The 24,280-nt window shown below is 41.8% G+C and overlaps 1 protein-coding gene across 3 annotated transcripts; it reads right to left on the bottom strand.

Moving 5' to 3' along the window:
- Positions 1-10,805: 10,805 nt before the first annotated feature.
- CSNK2B (casein kinase 2 beta) lies at positions 10,806-24,194 on the bottom strand. 3 transcript variants are annotated; one of them, XM_060239106.1, is made up of 8 exons: positions 24,098-24,194; positions 23,054-23,148; positions 18,362-18,444; positions 17,985-18,087; positions 14,183-14,298; positions 13,218-13,293; positions 12,673-12,862; positions 10,806-11,187 (listed from the first exon to the last, which is right to left on the bottom strand). In XM_060239106.1, the coding sequence occupies exons 2-8, from the start codon at positions 23,121-23,123 to the stop codon at positions 11,097-11,099; spliced, it is 729 nt and encodes a 242-aa protein (XP_060095089.1). In that variant the 5' UTR covers positions 23,124-23,148; positions 24,098-24,194; the 3' UTR covers positions 10,806-11,096. The 3 variants fall into 3 exon arrangements, with proteins under 3 accessions (XP_060095089.1, XP_060095090.1, XP_060095091.1); XM_060239107.1 differs by having other exon boundaries at positions 23,802-24,152; XM_060239108.1 differs by lacking the exons at positions 23,054-23,148; positions 24,098-24,194 and adding an exon at positions 18,908-19,048.
- Between the last annotated feature and the right edge of the window lie 86 nt (positions 24,195-24,280).

The following is a 24,280-nucleotide window of genomic DNA, read 5'->3' as shown; positions in this document are numbered from 1 at the left end:
AAGCATTAATTTTGTAATGCCTGATATAGGTTGAGATTGATGACCACGTAGTGTAAGCCGAAATGCCCTCAAAACGAGGTTGGGGAATTAGTTAGGTGGACACCCGGCTTAATAGGAATCTTTTTACCAAATGTATACCAGGCTCAACCATCCAGATAGTAAATGCTCAATAAAATGGACTCTAATTTAGTAAAATCAATTGTAATTTATTCAGAATAATAGTTCTTTCACACAAGGATAAAATACAAAACAATCACACATTCACACAGGTCTAAGGAAATACAGATAGATCGATAGGGGAACATATATGGATAAACAGACAGGGCAATAATTACCTCTCACAGACTCCAAGGAAGACTCCGATGGCGACAAGTGAGGGAATGGGAGAGGACCCGAAACTGATCAGGAATCGGGGATGGATCTATACAGCGGGAAATGGGTTGCTGAATAGAAGCACACATGAGTGGAGTTGGGTCAGAGGTTAAATAGACTCTCTCAGACCCCTTAGGTGCTGGGAGGTCTTGGGGAGCAGCAGGGGGAGGCTCTGTGATGACCAAGGAGGCTGGACATTAGCAGAGCCAATGGTGAGTTCTTTGGTGACATCCAATTGGGTGTCAGCTTTAACCAATGAACTTCACCTTAGTCCTGTGAACCTGGAAATTTCCAAGTTGCAACATGGCCTGAGGCGGCTCCAAGGAGTTAGACTGGGGTAAGAATGGGAATGGCTGGATACTTAAGGTTAAATGGGATTATTTGGGAAGGTGACAATAGGGAATCAGATATTGGCCTAGGTATCCCCGGTGTAGACAAAAGAGTTGACAATGACAGATGTTCTTCTTCTTATCCCATCATCTTATGGGCAGGAAACACTGTTTAAGGTTCTGCTAAACAATCAGGACTAACAGTTGGGCTATTAATCCATTCATGAGGCAAATGGGTTGCTTGCAGGCCAAGGGTGACACAGGGTGTGTACGTGATCTTCCCACTAAGAAGGAATGAAGTCCAGCCTGGCAGGGTATGCTTAGATCAGGAAAGCAAGATGGATCCTGGTGTTAGCCTTTGGTTCATGGAGGCAGCTGGAAACTGTTTGCTTGTACAGTTCATGGTGGCATGGCTTCCTTTACTGCAGTGGCCAAGACTGGACACACAAGGAGCAGAATGCTGCTGCAAAGCTGAGGCTTATAGTATCCACATAAGCCTTAGAAACCGTGGGCAAAGTCCACTTCTTAGAGCAGATGTGTGAGAGTCAAAACTCCAGGCACCCTGGCAACCATACTGGTGATCACGATGTCCATATGCATGAAAAGTAGGGGGCTTTTCCTCACAGTAGCCTCTCGGCAAATTTCCTCTACAGATGTCCTGTTAGATAAGGCTGCATTTGCTGCTGCTCTTCTCACCAAGTGAGCTGTCAAACCTTGTGACGGCAGAACTTTTTGAGCTTTATAGGCCTCAGTAATACATAAATGTAGTGATTTGCTAATGGCAGCATTAGACATTATTTTGCCTGTATGTGGTGGAGATATATTTATGAACAGAGAATCTGTTTTGTGGCAGCCCTTGGTTCTCTCAATAAAGCACAACTTCTCTTTGGGATGTACCGGATGTGGACAAAATCAGGGTAAGTAGATCTCTTGAGCCTTATGAAAACTAGAGCCCACCTTTGGTCTAAGTACAGAGAAGAAATCGCTAGGGAGCAGCACAGGAACCAAATCCTCTTGTGCAGTACCTGGAGTAACCTCTAGTTGGTCTACTCGAGAGTAATGTGTAAAGGCTGCGCTAGACTAGGCTGTGGATCAGGGCCCTGAAATTAGCGCTCTACTGACCGTTAAACAGCCCTGTTCACATGCCTCACCATCTCTGCTGGACTGGGAAGGATCTAGACGGCCTGAGGCCTCCATTCTGCCTTTCACCGGGGCGTCTTTCTCTTTGCGGCCCGTTTTAGCGTGCTTTTTTGAGGCGCCGCATGAATGCAGCAACAACGGGAAGATCCGCACAAACCTCTCTTGGGTCTTGTCAGCTCCACTAACCCTCTGTTCGCTCAAGGGCTTGCACTCTCTGAAGGAGAGGAAGCCGTCATCCTCAGAGTGCCTCATTCACGGGAGCCCACGACCTCAAGGCCCGTTAGAAGTAAGTACTGGGCACAAAACGGCAATTGGGATGCCCTTAGGCGACTCCCGGCCAGGGAAAGAAAATATTGAAAGTTTGTCAGAGAAAGTTTGAAGAGAATAATAGTAGCAGATTATCCTATATTCGATGCTCTCCCTACAGAGGCAGGAAAATAACTGAGTTGAGAGTAACTCCCAATGGAAACAGGAAGTTGAAAATTTAGTCCTGCCTCCCTACTGATGGACTGGGAATCACCCACAAGATGTACTATGCCTCAGAGGGAGAATTGCAGCTCACCCTAGACTGAACTCTGCATGCCGGTTGTTCATGCAGAATTTTTGCAGGATTATGGCTCTCCCTTTCTAGGGCACATCGTCTTTAAAAAGGTAAAAGGTAAAGGTAATCCCCTGTGCAAGCACCAGTTGTTTCCAACTCTGAGGTGACGTCACATCATGACATTTTCATGGCATACTTTTTACGGGGTGGTTTGCCATTGCCTTCCCCAGTTACCTACACTTTACCCCCAGCAAGCTGGGTATTCATTTTACTGACCTTGGAAGGATGGAAGGCTGAGTCATCCTTGAGTTGGCTACCTGAACCAGCTTCCGCTGGGATCGAACTCAGATCGTGAGCAGAGCATGGACTGCAGTGCTGCAGCTTACCACTCTGTGCCACGGAACTCCTCTATCGTCTTTGATTTACCCTAGCGAAACCAATAGGCTGGCTGTAGCAGCCTCTCTTCCAACCACAGGCAGATCTGGGTACCCTGAGACTGTTCAGCATTCATGCCTCCGTAACCACTTCAGAAGCAGAAACCAGACATTCCAGAGGATAGGCCCATGCCCACCCAAAAGAGGCCTGCCCTCTGAGCAAGAGGAGGGCTTGCATCCAGACCCGTGGTTTCTGTGAGCTGAAGGACTTCTGCTTGTGGAGGAGGGTTTTCCCACCTACCCTTTTCACAGTAGCCCCAAACACCCCCTGAAATGCCATTCCTAGGAGACAGGGGACCTCAAGAAAAGAACTGGGGGTTGGGGATCCCATGGCAGGGTGAAGAGGGAAAATCATGCTCCTTGAGCAGAAGTCCTTAATGTCTGCAGAAACACTTGTCAGGCCACCCAGAACTGGATACCAACCACAGGTCACCCAACTTTAAGTGAATTCTGTTACATTTGGGGGAGGTAAGGAAGGAAAGGAAAGCAAACCCTGTGACTTTAAGCCACTTTAAATCTGGTTCATGCCTAAGAAGATCCCTGTACATATGGCAGACCTTCTGAGGCCTCCATCTAAAAGAGGTTCACCTGGGGATTAGGAAGGGAATGGAAAACAAATTAGCCAGTATCATGATGCTCCTGTATAAATCGATGGTGCAGCTTCATTTGGAGTACTGTGTACACTTCTGGTCACCACTCCTCAAAAAAGATACTATAGCATTGGAAAAAGTGCAGAAAAGGGCAACTAGAATGACTAAAGGGTTGGAACACTTTCCCTGTAAAGAAAGATTAAAGCACTTGGCTCTTTAGCTTGGAGAAACATTGATTGAGGGATGGCATGATAGAGGTTTACAAGATTATGCATAGGTTAGAGAAGTACTTTTCTCCCTTTCTCAAAGTACAAGAACTTGTGGACCCTCAATGAAATGCTGAGCAGTCAGGTTAGAACAGATAAAAGGAAGTACTTCTTCACCCAAAGGATGATTAACACATGGAATTCACTGCCACAGGTGGCAGTGGCAGCTACATGCACAGACACAGTTTCAAGAGGGGACTGGATAAACATGGAGCAGAGGTTCTATGATGAACGGTCAGGGTCAGTGTGGTAAAAGTGACCACTATGAATTTCTGTCACCTTTACCCAGTACCTCAGAGAACTAAAAATAAAACCTTGTCAGAAATATTGAATCACCAAGATGTTTTTAAATTCAAAAAACAAATAGGATGTTTATTAAATTATAGAAGGCAAGGAGGGAGGAAATAATAACTATTGGATGGTATTAAATCAGTTGCCAAGCAGGAATTCAATTAGTGAATGATCTCTGAACACTAAAGATGTTGGTAGGCTGAAGTAATATAAAATATAACACGCAGGTAGTGTTTCCTTAACTCTAGAAAACACTCTAATTCAGAGAAAGATACATAAAATAGTTTCTAAATATAAAATCTACACGCTGTCATTCACTCAAGGACTGTCTGAATTTGTGCCAGAAATATCCCCACACACTCTCCACTAGCACACAGGTACACTCCAGACGTTAAGAGTAATACCTAAGGATTAACACCCTTGAGTGCTATCACACCAGTACCTCAATCCCGTGTTCAGTCCCACACAGCTAGTATCCCTACCTGACTTCTGGGATTTCTTCACAGCCACAAATACTCTCCCATCTCTCCCAGTGTGTGTGTGTGCTTTGTTTGAACCAGGAGCCAGTCCTATAGCCCTGACAGGGACTCCTCAGCACAGCCTTCAAGTTTTCCTCTGCTTTAGTGACATGGTGTGCCATAATTTTGAGAGTTTTTCCAAAGAGCCTTTGATTTGCCTCTTCTCACAAATTAACTCTCTCAGACTGAAACTACCAAACCGGTTGTCTCAAGGAACTGAGCTGACACTGCTCTTAGCTCCTTCCTCAGTTGATCTCCAACTGAACTAAACTGTGAAGAGATCCTCCACCCCACCCCTGCTAGCCTCCTTCATACATTTGTATCCATGGAAGCAGCTCAGCCAATTAAGAGTGAGCTTTTTAACACTCAGGCAACCTGCTTTCAGTCCATCACAGGTCCATCAGTGGTTATTAGCCACAGGGTATAGATGGAACTCTCTGACTGGGCAGTGATGTTCTGTATTCTTGGTGCTAGGGGAGGGCAACAGTGGGAGGGCTCTTAGTGTCCTGGCCCCACTGGTGGATCTCCTGATGGCATCTGGATTTTTGGGTTTTTTTACCACTGCGTGACATAGTGTTGGACTGGATGGGCAACTGACCTGATCCAACACGGCTTCTCTTATATTCTCTTATGTTCTTGTAATCACACTGTATCTTGAGTCAGCAGTCTTTTACAATTAACTACAACCAAACTACATCAAAATTCAAAGCAAGCGGTCAACAGAGAGCCAGTGTCTGTCCCCTTCCCTCCCACCCCTTCTGTACCCTTGTTTCCTTGGAAAAAATAAAAAAGTTGAAATATCTATCCAGTGAGTTTGTGGTGGACAGCCATTGTGTGATACTGGTTAGAGTGGTCCCCAACACAGTGTGCATCAAGTGTTTTTAGGAACTGGATGGAGCACTGGGCCAGTACGGTTTTCAATTGGCCACTGGAGATTCAACTGGCTGGGCAGATTAGGATAGCATTGTTTCAGGGGCACTTGCATCTGCCTCAAGATGCAGGTCTGGATTTTTAAAAAATGATATGCAAATGAATATGAACTTCATGGTGCAGGGACTGTTTTGGGGCCCTCTGGAGAGGCTCACCTTGGGGATGAGGTTTATTACCATCATCCTGGTTTGCATCTCTGCTGGATGGTCCATTGGTGCTGACTCATAGATGTTTTGGATGGGGAACAGCCTGGGTTTGTCTACTAAAAAACCGAGCATTTAAATTTGCTTCGCTTTTGGAGAGATGTCTGTGGGAGCCAGGCTGGATGCTAGGCATAAAGTCTAACAGAATTATACCATAAGCTTTGGAGGGCTACAGCCCAGATGCTGCAAATGACTAGAAAACCTTGTATGGCACTGTTAACGAGACTGCGAGGCAAGGCGACCACTTTTTCCTATCACCCCAAAACAATCGCTTTTGCTTTTACCTCAGGTGTCAAAATTTTACCCATCAGAAATGTGACACATTAGGCACTGGTAGCATTTCAAAACAAGATCTGGTTTATTTAAAACAGATTGGCAGGTAAGGGATGGAATTTGTAGGTTTTTGGGATTTAGAATCTGTGGACAGACAGAAAAAAAATGGAATAACTCCTTCACAGGCAATTTATTTCCAAAGATACAGTGTTTCCCTCAGATGGCTCAACGCCCACTAAAATTAATCTTGATGTTAAAGGTTTATAATTTTATAATTATTCTAGATCTCTGAGGAACTTTCCCTCTTTCTAGTCACACAAACTTGAGGGTATCTGACTTGTCCCTTGAGTTAATAGACTCAGGTCTCTCACTAGACACTTTTTTCCTCTGGCAAACTAGTTATTCTCTTCTCAATAAGAGCAATAACTCTGGCTTTTGGTACCTTTGAGGGCCTTTCTCTTGACACCTCAAAATCCTTTACCAAGTCCTACTCTGCCAGATAATAAGCTAAATACAGGAACCTTACCCCCCCCCTTCAATGTGTGTGTCTTTTTTGGAACACAATCAAAGACTGCCCTTAATTTCTGCGATCAGACTCCTCACCTGAGTTTTCAGTATTCAGAGCTACACCACATTCACCCTGAAACTGGCTCTGCTTCTGTGACACACTGTCACACATTTCAGAGCTTCACAAGAGTCCCTGCTCTCTCCTGCAGAGCCTTTTCAACCGAACCACTCTCTCCAACTGCTTCTCTGACTCCCAACTGCCACTGTTTGACCGTTAGAAGCAGTTGCCCAATCACACTGAGTTCCGTGCCCTGTCACTCACCGAGAATCACATCATATGCACTGTCTTTCACTCACACATAGGCTTGCAGTCTGTCACAGGCACAACGAGAATATAAACTTTTAAGGTGCATATGTCTTAACAAATCTTTAAACATTAAAGACATTAAACAAGTCTTTAAACATGTTGTAAGCCTCTTCTGATTTTTCTGTAACTGTGTAGAGGAGCCCCTGCTGGACCTTGTTATTTACTGATGGAGGGGCACATGGGAGATGAATGGGCACAGCATAAGAATAACAAGCCCAGTGGATGGAAGTCTTTTTCTTTCTTGGGACTTCTTGGGTTTTTCAGACAGCTGTTTTGAAAGAAAAGCCAATGAGGTCCCAAATCCTTCTCATCTGGTCAGATTATATCCAGTTCCCTTCATTCATGCCCTTCCCCATCCCCTCACCTCACCTCATCCAACGCCACCCCACCCCTCTCTCTTCCCTTTCCTTCCTCCGTTTCCCCGGTCTTTTAGCAATTATTCTCCATATATATTTATTCTTTTCAACTTCCTATTCAGACTCTTTATTTTCAGTTTTCTTGCTGTTTCTGGAGAAGAAAATAAATTACAGAATATTCTCTAGTTTACAAAGACATCCAGAGAAAGAAGTTGCATTATTTTTTGTGGATGCAGAGAAAGCTTTTGATAATCTGAACTGGGACTTTATGTTTGCAGTAATGGAGAAAATAAAGTTGGGGGGAAACTTTATAAGAATGATAAAGGCAATATATACTGAACAATGTGCAAGGTTATGTATAAATGCAGATCTCACAGTTGAAATGAAAATTAGCAATGGTACAAGACAAGGTTGTCTGCTTTCGCCATTGTTGTTTATAATGACTCTTGAAATTTTATTGATGCAAATACAAGAGGATGAAAAAATAGGTATGAGAATTAAAGGTTTTAACATAAATATAGAGCATTTGCAGATGATATAATGTTTATAAATGAAAATCCTACACAAGTAACTCCTATGTTGTTAGCTAAAATACAAAATTTTAGAGAATTGGCGGGACTTTATGTTAATAAGGAAAACTCAAAACTTTTATGTAAAAATATGCAAGTAACTAAACAATAGGAATTGCAGAGGTTAACGGGATGTGAAGTTACCTCCAAAGTAAAATATTTGGGTGTGGAAATAACAATGAAGAACATTTGTTTAAAAATAATTATGAAAAATTATGGCATAAAATGGATGAAGATATGATAAAATGGAACAAGCTTAATTTGTCATTGCTTGGGAGAATAGCTGCAATTAAGATGACCATTTTGCCAAGAATACTGTATTTATTCCAAACTATCCCGATTGTGAAAGACAGCAAACAATTTAATAAATGGCAAAGAAAGATTTCAGAATTTGTATGGGCTGCAAAGAAACCAAGGATTAAAATGAAAGTTTTGAACAGACGCTAAAGAAAGAGGAGGATTCCAATTACCAGATTTAAGACTATATCATGAAGCAGTTTGTTTGGTGTGGATAAAAGATTGGGTGACATTATTGAATAAAAAACTTTTAATGCTAGAAGGTCATGGAAATAAATTCGGCTGGCACGCTTATATGTACTATGGGAAGAAAAAGATGGATGGTTGTTTCTCTCACCATTACATAAGTAGTAATTCGCTAAATATCTGGATGAAGCATAAGAAATATGGCGATGAGGGAAAACCACTATGGATAGTGCCTGCAGAAGTAATTAAAATAACAGCTGAGCTAGGAGAAAGAAAATGGATGTCATACAATCAATTATTAAAAATATAAAGCAGTAAAATAGAGTTGAAAACTGCTGAGGAGCTGAATTATAAGTATGATTGGTTTCAAATGCAACAAATAAAGAGTTTGGTGGAAAGTGATATTAAAACTGAAGGAATAAGACAAGAACAAACAGAAATGGAAAAAGTTCTGCCTGGAGATAATGAAAAATTAATTTCGAAAATCTATGTTACTCTTAAAATGGTCTACGGAAGATGAAGTAGTGAAATCTCAAATGATTAAGTGGGCAATTAATGTAAATAAAGAAATACAGATGGATACATGGGAATATTTGTGGAAGAACTCTATGAAACTCTCAACATGTCAGAGTATCAAAGAAAATTGTTTTAAGATGATGTACAGATGGTATATGACTTTTTAAAAGTTGGCAAAGATGAACAATAAGATGCCAAATAGATGTTGGAAATGTAAAAAACATGAAGGTTCTTTCTACCATATGTGGTGGACTTGTGAAAGAGCAAAAAAGTATTGGCAGATGATTCAACGAGATTTCTAAGATCTTGGGATACGAATTTAACAAAGTTGAGGAGACTTTTCTGTTGGAATTACAAATGGAAAAATTTCCAAAAGAAGATAGAACTTTAATCTGGTACTTGCTCTCAGCTGCTAGGACATTGTATGCGCAGTTGTGGAAGCAAGAAAAAATACCAGAGAAATGGGATTGGATTGTAAAAGTTATGGCATGGAGTGAAATGGACAAGTTAACAAGAACCTTAAAAGACTATGATCTAGAAGTATTTAAGATGGAGTGGAAGAAGTTCAGAAGATACGTAGAAAAAGAGTGGGGGGGGGGAAAAGACATTGGACAATTTTTGATAATGACTAAATATAAGAGGGAGGAGGATATGGATTTTGGTTTTTATTATTTAAGGGTACCTTTAATAATAATGTTTTGAGTATAGTACACCGGTGGGGGTCAAGTAACGGGGGGAGGGGTGGGTAGAAAGTAATATATGGGATAGAGGAAAAAAGTAGTTATTAATGATGTAAGAAATTGAATATATTACCATATGTTACTAATAAAATTGTTTGAAAACCAAATCCTTCTCACATGGTCAGATTATATCCAGTTCCCTTCATTCATGCCCTTCCCCATCTCCTCACCTCATCCAATGCCACCCCACCCCTCTCTCTTCCCCTTCCTTCCTCCGTTTCCCCGGTCTATTAGCAATTATTCTCTATATATATTTATTCTTTTCAACTTCCTATTCAGACACTTTATTTTCAGTTTTCTTGCTGTCTCTGGAGAAGAAAATGAATTACAGAATATTCTCCAGTTTACAAAGAGTATTTTGTTCCATGGTGTTATTGTTATTTTAAAGCTATTTCTACTTCTACAACTAGTAAGAGATTTTGGATTCAAGGCAGATATTATATAAAATTTCCATCTTAAAACAGCTCTGGTCAGACTCTAGATACTGAGGAGGAGAAGAAAATGAAGAGGCTGGATTTAAACCTCGCCCTTCACCCAGAATGGTTTACAAGCTCCTTCCCCTTCAACAGACACCCTGTAAGGTAAGGGGAGCTGAGAGCTCTTTCAAGAACTGTTCTTCAGAGAACAGCTCTGGAAGAACTTGTGACTGACTTAAGGTCACACCAGCAATTGCATTTAGAGGAGTGTGGAACTCCAGCCCAGTTCTCCCAGATTAGAGTCCACGCTCTTAGCTACTATATCAAACTGGCTGTCAACAAGAACAAGAGTAAGCAAAACACTAGGGGTACAGGAAGGGTTTCTTCAAACATCATATTGTTTGAAATCCACCATAAGTCTACCATGCCACTAAATGTGTAAAACAGAATTTTTTTCAGATTTTTTAAAATTAAAAGGATTATAGTTTAGTGTGTGGACATTTTTAGACAATTGTCATTATATTATTTAGTATATGTAACTGTCTTCATAGCTTTGGTTTTTGTGTTTCTCTAAACCAGACTTTTATGCACTGCTTGTATATATTATACTGTTTAGTACACAGTTTTATTGTGTCAGATGCCTTGAGTCTCAGTGAGAAGGGTGGACTATAATTAAAGAAATTAAAAAAAAATCTTTTAAATTACTGCTATGGGGCTGTTTGAAGGTCTACCCACAATACAGAGCTGAGAAGCATTACAGATGTAATATTATCAATCACATTTGGTTTGGTATCTACTAGATTCAAAGACTTTAGCATGCAGTGTATTTCCAGTGGGATCCTCAGAGATGTTTTTCCCTACCATCTTTTAAAACTTCTTACAACCTATTTCCCACCTCTATTTTTCCTTCAACTAGTCATCCCTAACAGAACAAGAAGAAAAAAAGATTTGCTTCTCATCCTTGTTGCTTTTTAATTTCATTTTATTTTTTAAAAAGAAAACAAAAACGCCCCACAAAATCATGACATTCAAGGTGGTTACTGAATCTGTCTGTCACAGTCTGTATTTCTGGGAATTAACAGAAATTGATTATTATTAATTTAAACCACACACCAGAGTAAGACTAAAAATCAGGCTGGAAGGTGACTGAAAGAACAGTCCTCAGCGGACATCACCAAAATTAAAGTATGAGCAGCCCTGACTGGGGATAAAGGGAGTTGACAGGGAAAGGCCCTGGGCACCTGGACAGAGAAGATCAACGGATAGTTTTGACTGGGCTCTTGAAATTACTGGCAGCCTGAAGTTGCAACTGGTAAGCCATGGGATGGATCTTGAAGCCATAAAGCCTGAAACAGAAAGTAAAGCAGGTTAAACTGGAGATAAGTGAAAGAGAAGAAAGCCTTGCTCACAACAGCCTCCATATATTCCAGCAAAGAGTAAGACCACATTTTTCCGGTTAGCCTTTAACTAATTCTGAGTCATTGTTATTGTAAGAGAAAATTTAAGAAATACTGAAGCCATCAGAAGTGAAACAACACTAAATGATACTAGCACCAGATTGTTTTTAACTGTTGAATTTTAAATTAGGATGTATTAATGTTGTGAAATTTTAATTGTTTGTTGTTGTGAGCCGCCCTGAGCCTGCCTTGGCAGGGAGGGCGGGATATAAATTGAATTAAATAAATAAATATACCATACCTATGGCTAGGGTTGAGTGGGTTAGTCCATAAAAGAAGATGCTCACTATAGTGGAGCATCAAGAAGGGTGAAGTGTCTCAATTATTTAAAAGGCCACTGACATGACCATGAGAAGTGGCAGAAGGCCTGCAGCTACAAGGCGGATGAGGAAGATCTTGGCTGCAGAGCTTCAAGGACAGCAAAGAATAATTTTTAAAAATCATTAGCTCCGTGCTGCTTCCAGATTATGGGTTCAAGAAGCAGAAAGAAAAATCTGTGAATTGATGTATTCCTCATTTAAAGGCCATCAAAGATGGAAATAAAAAAACCCTAATCCAATAGATCTAATTCCCAATGCTTAAGCAAATTCAGCTTGTCCAATCTCATTGCCCTCCTCTCGACATGAAAAAAGAAGAGAGAACTCGCAGCTAGACTCCAGAGCTCAAACCATCTTCCAACTCTGAGTGTGCAGACTGAGTCATGCTGCTTCTAAGGGCTTGCACAGTCCAAACCCAGCATAACGCACATAAATTACACACCTGCTCCTGCACTGACAGGTTTCCTGCCCCTTGGCCTTTCCAGAACTGCAAATGCTGAAGAGCAACACAGCTTATAAGCAGCATGAAAGTAAGACCCGCTGCATCTATGTATACAATTCTCCCACACCCCTTCCTTCAAGTACATGGCAGACTATGTGGATCCCATTTCTTAATTTTATTCTCACAACACCCCAATCACGTGGATTAAGGCAGAGAAAGCCAGACTGGTCTGAGGTCACCCAGAGTGCTTTATGGAAGAGTGGGGATTTTAAGGTCCTAGTCCAACACAGCAACCACTACACTATATTAGCTTTCACAGCCCAGTCTGTGACATTTCTTGACCAAGCTCTTGGGAAGTATCACAGACCAACCTAAAGTAGTCATGTATAGCTTCTGGGCCTGGTTACCTCTAAGCTGCTGGCTGTTGGGGTGGGAGGGGGGTAGATACAGACAGGTCTTCAACGAGTCAATTCCATTCTAGAGATGAAGCAGGAAGAGGTGGCTACAAAGGCTCAATTCAGCTTCTTTTCCATTCAGTGAGGTTATGGAGTCCAATTCCAGCTTCTTCTTTTAACCAAAGTTTGCACATACTGCCTTAGATCAAAGCCATCTTACCTGGGCACAAACTGGTTGGCTGGCCGTTTCGGCCGGTACTCGGGGTGCACCATGAACAGCATATGGGGGAAGCCAGTCCCAAAATAGGCCCCATCCGTATGATGGTGGCGGGAAGATTTCGGGGTGTAGACATCCATGCACTTTGGGCAGTACAGTTTGACCATGGCCTCCCCAGGAATATCAGACAAGCCTAAGCATGAAAGAGAAGGCAAAGTTCAAAAATTAGGCTGTTCAGAGCCAACAAAGAAAGTGCCATAGAAGGTGAACACTATTAATCTGGTTTCTAGCACCAATCTCCTTTATAAATAACAGAATTCCAACGTATAATCCTGAAATAGCTCATCCCTAGAGAACTCAAGAGACCATTTTCACAGCTCCACATTTTACTCTTCTACCTAAGTATCTTCAGACCCCTACCATTCCTCCCCCTAGATCCTCTGTAGCTCATTCAGTCCTTCTTGAGGAGTTCACAAATTCTAATATGTAGTCCCTCCAGCTCCACTCCAGGTCCCCAGTCCTTACCTCTTCAATAGGTATATACTTACCAATAGGCAACATGGGCTGGTTCTCACAATAAACTCGAGGACAGTAGCCAAAGTCTCCTTGCTGGTATTTCTCAAGCTAGAAATAAAAGAAAAAAAGGACGTCAGCGATGGAGGGGCTCTCCACTTCAGGAGATATCAACCACAACCTAGGATTGGTTAATTCAACTGATCACCAAGAAAACATTCAAGGAGTGCCAGAATTAAGCTACCATTAGCCATCTAAGTCAGTTATTAATTTCATGTCATAATATAGGATAAGGGGTTTTTCACTTCTCAGCCTCATTGGCTCTGATCTTTGAGTGGCTGCCACTGAGACCATCAAGTTATACGGTAACTATTACACAAACTATAAAGACTCATCACTGACACCACAAATACTAATTTCCTTTTATCTCGCTCCTCTTCTAAGAAGCCCTAGGCAGCATAAAATACCATCTCTCCCCATATAACCCCACACACCACTTAGTTGTCACCTAGAGACTACTACCCCCACTTAAGATCGTATGCTTGGCACTGTGTATAGCCTATGTTTTTCCTATAGTAGTTCCCACCCTATGGAATGAGGTGCCAGCTCCAGAGGTGTTTAAGGAGGTATTGCATGGCCATTTCATTCACTAGGGCTATTACTGGGGAATAAGCTGCAAGCATTTGGGGTGGATATTTGATGGGGGTACATTTAGAAGCTTGGATCCTATTCCTTTGTTCTGCATGCATTTCTTTCCAGGTGCTGTGTGGGAGGTCCCCTTGCAATAGGCACCTTGATAATTTTTGGTAAATGAAAGGACCCAGTGTCAGAGGAATCACGCTCTATGACAGAGGGCTGCCTCCACAGCACCCAGAGATAAGTGCATACACAACAAGGTACCACATCCAAGCTAGAATATTTTTAAATGTTGACATGTAAGTCATCTTAAGCCACAAATGAAAGGCAGGGTGTAAATGTTTTAAGAAATAAATATGTATACCATCTGGGCAATGCCGCGGTTTGTGAGGATATAGCGGGCATGAATGAGCCCATACAGCATCTCAGCTGCCTGTTCAATCAAGTCACTCTGGTTAGGATTGTCCTCGAGCTCCTCATCTGCAAGAGGAAGAAAATCAAGGAAGGTGGAACCATACATGGATAGAAGGAAGCTACAGATACAATGACAAGAGAAGAATAAAGGGTCCCCACATCATTCCTCAAGCCACCGCTGAAACAATAATGACATTAACAAGACTAAATTATACCTCAAAGATACTGTACAAGTCTAAAGTTAACAGTAGTCCTATCGTGCGCTGCCTTCTTAGCTCTCCAAATTTTAACTGCATTCTTTAAAATATCAGTGACAAAAAGGCTGATGGTTAGAACTGCTACAAACAAAATGAATATCCTGCTGAGGCATATCTTTCTCTTTCAAACTATCCCAATTTACAGAAACAAACCTTTTTTCAACATTTAAATAAAATGACTATAAAGTACATAAGACAAGGTAAGAGGCCTAGAATCAAAGCTTTACAGGACTTCAAATATTACTCTATGTTGTGATTGGCCCTGAGCCTGTTTACGGGAAAGGACAGAATATAAGCCTACTAAATAAAGGGACAGTTTTGCACTACCAGATTGGAGATCTTATTACAAAGCCTGCATGTTGCTGTGGATAAAAGAATGAACAACAATTGAAAATAAAAGACTTTTAAAACTAGGGGGGCATGACCTTAAATTGGGGAGGCATGCATTCCTTTGATATCAAAAAGCAGCTACCCATAATAACTTTAAGAACCATCTTATAAGGAAATCGCTGATAACAACTTGGGGAAAAAATAAAACACCAGATATACAGTAAGATTCCTAACTGGGTCTCTCCTCTTGAAGCATTCACACAAACGAACTTAATTGAAGCCAATACTATAATTAGATATGGAGAACTACTTGGGAGTGATGGCACCCTGAAATCATCTGAGCAACTGCAAAGAAAATATAAATATGGATTGGTGGCTGAGACTACAATTTGAATCCAGATATGCAAAAGATAAACTACAAACTTCTCCCTGTGTTTGTACTGTTTTTTCTTTGAAACCTAATAAATATTGTTATACTAAAAAAAAATACATCAGTGACAAAAAGTATTCACCAATTTTAAAGGTTTATGGAACTCCTGAGAAACTATCAGAACACCAAAGTCTATACATCTCTATCTTACATACACTGACTCTTAGCAACAAAAAACTGTGCAGCTTCCAACATGAACAGTTTCCAACTTCATGTACAGTTTCCAACATGAAGTGTTCCAAATTCATAATAATATACATAATTCCAACATTTTTGTAAATTATCAACTATCATCATTTCCTACAGGACTGCCTTTTCCCACATGCTCCCCAGAAGGTACTACAGTCAGAGTTTCAAAACCTTCTTTCAATCTCTGGCCCCAGAGATGCCAGGCTGGCTGCAACTCAAACAAAAACCTTCTCGGTTGCAGCCCTGTGTTGGTGGAGTGAGCTCCCTGAGGACATTAGGGCCCTGCTGGATCTCCTACAATTCCACAGGGCCTGTAAGACAGAGCTCTTCCACAAAGCCTTTGACTGTTAATTCTAGAAATTACTTTCTGGACCAAATCGAACTGGTCATCATGCAGCCTGGACCTTAGATCCGATCAGCATCGAAAGGATGTGAATGTTTTAAGTTATGAAGATCTGTTGCATTGCTGTCATCAATACAGCGCTTTTAATGTTTATTGTAATGGTTGTTCTTAAATGGTTTTAATGTTTTAGTTATGCCTGTTGGGCCTTGTTCACTGCCCTGAGCTTGCTTCAATGGGGAGAGCAGAATATAAATGGAACTAAATCATTAAATAAATAATATCTAATAGCAAACTGGCAAACCCAAACTATTCACAGATAAGGTAGGTAACTATTAATGGAAACTTCATGGGTATTCAGAAAAATAGGATTCTCTAACCAAAAGTGCTCTCAAAGGAAGAGCAATGAAAACAACTGAGAATAATTTAAAGGAACAAAAAAAGGGCAGGTGGGAGAAAGCTAGTAAGCATCACAGAATCTTAGAAGTATGAACATAAGAACATCAGAAGAGCATTGATGGATCAGACCAAATGTCCACCTAGTTCAGCATTCTGTCTCACACAATGGCCAACAAGTTCCTTTGCAGGGCCAATGACAAGGCATAGAGGCCAAGGCCTTCCCCTGACGTTGCCTCCTGGCTCTGGGATTCAGAGGCTTAGTGTCTCTGAATTTGGAGGTTCCCCACAGTTACCATAGCTAGTAGCCATTGATAGATTCGTGGAGGTTAAGCCTATCTAATCCCTTTTTAAAGCTGCTTATTCCCATGGCCATCACTACATCCTCTGGCAGCCAATTCCATATTTTAATTACTCTCTGTGTAAAGCAGCATTTCCTCTTGTCTGTTCTGAACCTACTGCTTCATCAGTTGTATTGGATGCCCTCGAGGGTTTTCAAACTGCTTTCAGGTCTCTAGCTTATTGCTCCTAAAATTCCCTTCTAATTCCACATGCATAAGCAGTAAATTATCAGAACCAGCACTTGAAATTAGTGCACTACCCATGCCATAAATAGGACATCTAAAGATGAGCCTTTTCAAGGTATCTCAGACTCACTCCAGCACTGTGAGTTGGTAAAAGTCCCCCACAAGAACTGCTCTACAGCCACTGGCCATGCTGACATGTTGTGGGGGCAGCATTCCTTCTAAAACAGACACCTAGCACATGGAAACTATGAGTCTCTTTGTCTGTTCCAAAGCAATGCATTAAACCTAAACGCGGCTGTATTAAGATGATTATTCTGCCCTATAACATATTTCTCATAGTGAATCAGCCCTCTAACTGAAGACAAGTCATATGTCAAGCGAAAACATTGTATTCTCAACCAAAGATCACTCAGTACCAATGTTCCCTCTAAGCTGCAGAGTCTTGTGAGCAAAAATTCTACTTTGTGAGCTACGGGCATTAAAGTTGTGAGCTATTGCATAAATGATTGTGCTCTGGGGTCATCCTTTTTGAGCTAAGACAAAAATGTGTGAGCTGGAGGGTAAAAATCTGTGAGATAGCTTACGCTAACTCAGCTCAGTACAATTTTTCTTTAAAATTACTCTTGAAATGATTAAATATAAAAGAATCAGAATGATTCAAAAACACTGTCATATGTCAGAAACGGGGAAGTGTGCCTGCACACGAAAGCTCAGACCTTGAATAAACTTTTGTTGGTCTTAAATGTGCCACTGGACTCAAAATTTGTTCATATGTCAATGATATTAGAAACAGAAAAACATACATGTCATCCCTTCCCCTACCTATCTTAAATTTAAAAGATGAAAAATAAGTTCTAATATTCTCACCAAGGCATTTTCAGAAAAGTTAGATAATCTGACACAACCCATATCTGAGACATCCAGGGGTATTTGGAGTATGTCTACCTTATATATGTGAACTGTATTAAAAACCATTTGATTTATCCCCTTGAAGGCATTACATGATATGTTCATTCTTAGATTTTAGTTCTTGACACAAAGTAATTCATTTATAGTCATCTTTCTCAAGGTGAGAACACTGATTAAACAGTAAAAAAAATACAGTTATGTTTGCAGGAATGATCAAATGCCTGCTTTGTTCTATTAACAAACAGGGTCCATAACAAACTTTTTGTTACTGATTATGCATGTCATATACTCCAAACCCTTTGGTTAGCTCCAAGCTCCCTTGGTATCAAGGAACTTGTCAGACTTTCAGAACATTACATAACACTGTCTCTCACCTGGTTCCAAATCCAGTATCATATCCAAGGCCTGGCGATAATGAGGAACTTGCTCATTGAGACCAGTTAGATTGAATTTGTCTTGAATGTAATCTTCATCCACCTAGAGCAGAGATATAAGATATAGGAATCCACAACCAACCAAGTTAGCCCTACTCAGTTGTCAAATGTGCTCAACCCATGTGCCTCCCAAAAAGTTCTATTAGATTGCTAACTTCCTAAAAACATCAACAGTGCTTAACTGTCCTCTCACTAACCTATGAAACCATTCAGATACCCACCCCTTGGTGGCCCACCCACACCACATAATCTAGGAAACTTCATCATTCAGAAAACACACTTTTCCACTTTCAAGGTAGCCCTTCTGCCCAACTCACCTCACAGAAGAATTCGTTGCCACGCAAGCCACAAAACCAGGAAATCCAGGATACTTCCTCAGAGCTACTCATCTTCCCGTCCTCTAGAGACAGAGAGAAGAATCAGCATCCATGCAATTTGCACCCCCACCCCATCACGCCTTTTCTTCCAATATAACCAGGAAGTATTCTGCATTATTTTGAAGTACTCCTATTGGTATAGCGATTGTCAGCTGTTTCGCTCCCGTGCTCTTCCAGTGATTAAAGAGAAACAAATCCACCCCACCGCGTTTGTACATGTAGATAGTAGAAGCAAACGCTATACTCTGTCCGCTATACTCGAATGGCATTCTCCCAGTCCGTTAGTACCAAGATAATTTGCATAATAGTATCCATATCCTGTCTCCCTACACAAACGTGTGGGGACACCACTCTCCCTTTCGTACTTCTACGCACTGAAGCAGGCCCCCACAGCCCTCCTACAACCTTGTCGCGGAAGCGCCATTGCCGAGAAATCCTCCCACTTTCTGCAGACCGGCTCTTTAGATTTGTACCCCAATAACTCACCCCAGGGGGCTCAATCGCCTCAAGGAGAGGAACACGGGATGCAAACAAGCTTGGGACCGCTAAGGCCTCCGCCGGTTTCAATCGCGCACGCGCTTATCTCCCGTAACGAAAAGGGCACCACGGCGCTTCAGGAGAAAGAGTGGGCAAACAAGAAAAGAACTACCAATCCTATAATGCAATGGGAAGGGAAATTGCAAGAGGGCATTGTGCTGCGGAGCACGCTGGGACTTATAGTCCGACCTATTTTAAAGCCTCTGCGACTAGAACTGCGGCAAAACTACAAATCCCAGGCAAAGCGAAAGGGCTCTTCAGTGACAACATCCTATCCACTGACACACAAACGTCATTCACTCTGCTGTGCTCTCCCGATGAGAAACCAGTTTCATAGTAAGCGGGTTCAAAATGTCATTTGGATGGAGGAGGGACGAGCAGTCGGGCTTTCAGAGAACTATATATGAACGTAGGACCGAAGTCCTATTCTGAGGCTAACTCGGTACTCCCATAAATGTAATAAGCCTGCGAAGAAGGTAAAATAAGGTGCCTGTCACGAATACCATCTAAGAGCAAATAGGGTTGTCAATCCCCAAGTGGGGGCAGGGGATCCCCTCGTTTGGAGGCCCTCCTCTGCTTCAAGGTCATCAGAAAGCGGGGGGGGGGGAGAAATGTCTGCTGGGCACTCCGTTATTCCCTATGGAGTCCATGGGGCTCGGAGGGTGGGGCTACGTTTTGAGATAGAGGCACCACATTTTCAGCATAGCATCCAATACTTCTCAAAACACTCTCCAAATTTCAAAAACCTTGGACCAGGAGGTCCAATTCTATAAGCTCCAAACGAAGGTGCCCCTATCCTTCATTATTTCCAATGGGGGGAAGGCATTTCAAAGATATGCAGTCCCTTTAAATGTGATGGGCAGAACTCCCTTTGGAGTTCAATTATGCTTGCCACAGCCTTGCTCCTGGCTGCCCCCCAAAGTCTCCAGATATTTCTTGAATTGGACTTCACAATCCTAGCAAAGAAGCAACTGGGCCCTAGTTCAGGCATTGCGGCCCAAGCTCCAGTTTGTTCAGCCTTTGTTAGATTAATGGATGAAAAATGGATCTCGGGACAAAATTACTGGTGGAGGATGAGATATTTATAGTCTTATGGTGTAACTTGGGTTAAATTTTTAAGGGTCCCAGCAGGATGAAAATTGTACAGAGATTTGTAATTACCATCATAAACAAGGGCAAAAGAAGGGGTAGGAGGAAACAATTCCAGTCTGCCTTGGTCTTGGGTGTTCTTTTATAAGGCAGCGGCAGTCAAATGGGGACTACTGGGGAGCAGGCAGAGAAAAAGGAATGTATTTAATATGGCCAGCAAAGGATGATTACAAACATGGGGGAGACAAACGAGGAAGAAAGATAACGTCTTCTAGAAGGAACAGATGAGTTCAGAAAATGGTAGGGGCCCAAAAGGGGGGATGGTGTGAGTGATCTGTGAGGTGGCAAGAAATTAAAGGGGAAAACTAACGAGACACTTGCACAAAGCCAATTTTTAAGGGAGCCTCTGAAAAGATATCTCCCCCTCCTTTCCTGACTGAGACCAGGTTTTTGTCCTCCTTGTTATGTTCAGGGTGCTTACACAATTATGACGCTTAGGCTATGGATACACACACACCCCTCTCATCCTGACCTCATTTCTCTGGAAGCCTCTCCTTGGTGCTCTCCCCTCTATTGTTCAGAGAGGGGTCATTGTCTAACTCTTGTGCACCTATTGAATCCTAATATGCAAGACAGAGATGGGGAAGGGGGTTCCATAACAACAGCATCTCATTGCCTGGGTCACTGGTGTGAGCCTGTGATTTGCTGTGCCTGTCCTGCAGGCGGAGGAGTCCCACACGGATGATGTGCAGATAGTGGAGACAGGGCGCCATTGAATAAGCCCATCCCTGGATCAGCTCTGGGGGACTTCTGGTAAAAGCATGTCATTCCAAGAGCTAAACTTCCTCCTCCAAGCCGGCAGTGCCCTCTTTGATTGCTGGGGAAACACTCTGCAGCAAATGCTTCTGGTGCTCTTGAGCGCAAAAGAAGAAACAAAGGGGGAAGAATCCCAACCATGGAAGCAGTGTGGTTAACTCAGAAGGCTGAGTATCACAAACTTAAAAATAACAAAGTGTTTACTACACAGTATAACAATTAAAAAGCAGATAAATACAGAGATGCTAAAATCCAACCTTTAGAAATTGCACATCAACTGAACATGAACCATATAACACAATATATCCTAAAAAGCCATGTTCAGTTGATATGCAATTTCTCTAGGTTGGATTTTAGCATCTCTATGTATCTCTCTTGCTTTTAATTGTCAATTGTTACACTGTGTAATAAACACTTTGCTATTTTCAAGTTTGTTATACTCAGCCTTCTGAGTACCTGCTCTCTGGAGTGCCATGGAGTACCTGCTAGCGTCTGGAACAGCTGCTGCCCTGCTAGGCTCATGGGAGGATTAAAGGGCAGAGGATGAAGTGAAGCAGGTCTGGGTCCCTCAGCACTTGGATGGAAACCTCTGGGAAGCCCTTTGTGTACTGCTCCTTGAACTCCATAACAGAAGACAGGCGGGATAGAAATGTAATAAATGGCAGTGCCTGATGGATATGCACAAAAACAGCAATGGAGTGCAGTAGTGCACCTGTCTCCTGGCTCCAAGTAGATAAGATGGAATAGCAATTTAAGTGCAGCAGGCACAGCTGGCTTAACTGTCCCACTAAACAATGAGAAAGTGACTTGATTTTGCAGGGATTTTGTCTTTCCAAACAATGGTCACATACAATTTAGTACTCTTAAAAAAGAAAAAAAAAGAATGTAAATTGATGGGAAAAGGAATGCATTTGACTTATCACAACTAATGGAACATAGAGTAGAATTTAAAAAGGATCAGTGTCTGCTACCACACCTGAAGATGAAAAGGTGTAGAGGGTGAGAAAAAGAGGGAAAACAGCATATCTTCCTCTCCTCTCTCAAATGCTTTCTGCACCGCCTCCCAGAAGATGTATTGACAAAAAGGAGACAAGCCTTTTCTAAGAGGAGGCCCACACCACAACCATCATTCTAACAGTCTATTCCACACTTCTCTTCTTAATCACTCCTCAGTAAAAGTCTGGCTAATATTGCTTCTAAGAGCAAGAACAGTCATTTCCATTCCTGACACTGCTGTGTGGATAGCAGCAGGAGCTTACTTCACTCAGGCCCCACAACATAATCTTATACATGCCTGCTATCCCATTTTAACTGCACTGCTACATGTGCAATGCTGGCTTACTGGTACTAACAAAGTTTTTATTCTAGGGTGAACTTTGTGACCACCCTTTTCAGATCTGTGCTCTAAATCCACAAAAGCTTACACTTGAAGAAAAACTTGTTAGTCTTTAAGACACTACAAGACTCCTGTTTATTTTTGCTGCAACTGACTTAACATGAGTGCTCCTCTGTAGGTTAAACAAGACTTTGGGACTGTGAGAAACTTCACAGGTGAAACCTTTAAATCAGGCCATGGAGAAGGAATGAACATGGCTTTTGTATTTCTTGAAATAAAAAAGCAGTACAGCCATAGGAGTCCACACAAAGTTCCAAAACAAAATCCATGTAACACCTTTTATTAGGACCAACCCATGCTGTAATTCAGCACCCCAACAATAAAGTTGGACCTGCTTGCATCTCACAGAGGATGCATGTAAGGTTAGGCCTCAATATCAAAACCAGGAAGTCTGCCTTCTATCCCTCTGTCTTTTAACATTTTGTTACATCGCATCTGATAGAGTTCTGGCAAGCTTGCACCGTATTTTTGTGTCAATATGGTTGGTCCTACTAAAAGGCACAGCACAGTAGTTATATACTTTTGCAATAGGATTGCCAGCTCTAAGTTAGGAAATTCCTGGAGATTTGGGGGTGAAGCCTGGGAAGGGTAAGATTTGGGGAGGGGAGGGACCTCAATAGTGTGTAATGTTACACAATCTATTTTCTAAAGCAGTGATTTTTTCCAAGAAAACCAATCTCATGTCTGAAGACCAGCTGTAATTCTTGGGAATCTCCAGGCCCCACCTAGAGGTTGGCAGCCCTGTTTTGGGGTAATCTGGAGACATATCTAGATTCCTATTCCCAGTGAGTTACCATCCCTGATGCTGGTACTGCTTCGCCGGCTCATTCTTTCTGTAGTGCTGGTCCTCAGCATGGCTGTCATAGATGCCTCTGTTAATTACCCATGCCTGTGAAGAGAAATAGGTAAAATAAAGATGAACAATTAATACAGCACACAAATCATGTAACTAAAGTCATGCAGAACCTTATGAATTTTTGAATATTTTATTTATAGTTTTTAGCAAATGCCACTAAGTATAGAATACTGTTCCTACTTATTTTTTTGTATTTTTAAAGAAAACGTTTGTTAGGTTTTTTTTGTCTCTTACTTAACTTTTCTAATTAAAAATCTGCTGTTAATTATTCTGTTTCTTCTCTGGCGTGGATTTTTTGTTTTATATTTATAGTAACATATGAGATTTGTTAGCAACTTCATATTAAGCTCACAAAATGTACTTGTTTTTTTTTTTTTAAAGCAATTCTAAAGGATGATTTTCCTTATTCTGATGTTTGTACAATGGGGCAGGTAGAAGAGTTCATTCATCTACCATATCCTGAAAATATATATATTTTAAAAACCCTAATAATTTGGATCCGTTGGAAAAATTATTTTACGATTGTGGGGCATAGTGTTGTTTTGATTTGTTTGCCAAGCCAGGCGTTGTTTTTAATTAAGGCACCCCACTGAATAGTCTACACTTCAGAGAGAATAGTGGGACTGTGAGGGAACTGTGAACGGTGGTATACAAATCAGATTAACGGTCACAGAGAAAACGCTTACAGCGAGAACGGCGCCCGCTGGAAAACGCGGGAAAGAGCACGAGGCAACATCAAAACCCTCGCCGCCTCGGATTCTTAAATGCGCATGCGCCTCCTGCCTGCCCCTCTCCACCAACGCTTTTCCCTACGGTGTAGCATCGCTAACGTCCGAGGTGCTTGTACCAAATCCTGGCATCTGTTCTTTCGTGAAGTCTCCCCGTCGCCTCCCCACGTCTGAAGCACGAATGACTCATAAATACATTTTTTTTTTTTACATTCGCACCTCTTATAGCAAGTGAGGGCACGACTTTAACTTACTCGGGAAGTAGCTGTGCGACAATTAGGGCAAGACTACACAGCGCCCAACCCCATCTTGGAAAGATATGGTCGTTGCGCATGCGTAGCATCTGTAACCAGGCAACACTCCCAGCGCACGCGTAGAAGAATCCTCTCGGTCATCGCTGTGACGTTTTAAAGCCTTAGGGTGGAAGACAGAGAGGA

The sequence above is a fragment of the Heteronotia binoei genome, chromosome 5 (assembly GCF_032191835.1).
Source record: "Heteronotia binoei isolate CCM8104 ecotype False Entrance Well chromosome 5, APGP_CSIRO_Hbin_v1, whole genome shotgun sequence".
NCBI classification, from domain to species: domain Eukaryota; kingdom Metazoa; phylum Chordata; class Lepidosauria; order Squamata; family Gekkonidae; genus Heteronotia; species Heteronotia binoei.
Note: the sequence above shows the minus strand (reverse complement) of the source record. Positions and strands in the feature narration are given on the sequence as shown.

Bases quoted from the DNA above. Each gene is read 5' to 3' on its own strand.
- CSNK2B (XM_060239106.1), bottom strand. From the start codon at position 23,123: ATGACAGCCATGCTGAGGACCAGCACTACAGAAAGAATGAGCCGGCGA. The intron at 12,863-13,217 runs GTAAGTATATAC...TTTCATGCTTAG, and splicing joins CCAGCCCATGTTGCCTATTG to GCTTGTCTGATATTCCTGGG. The intron at 11,188-12,672 runs GTAAGATGGCTT...TTTCTGTTTCAG, and splicing joins GCCAACCAGTTTGTGCCCAG to GCTTTATGGCTTCAAGATCC.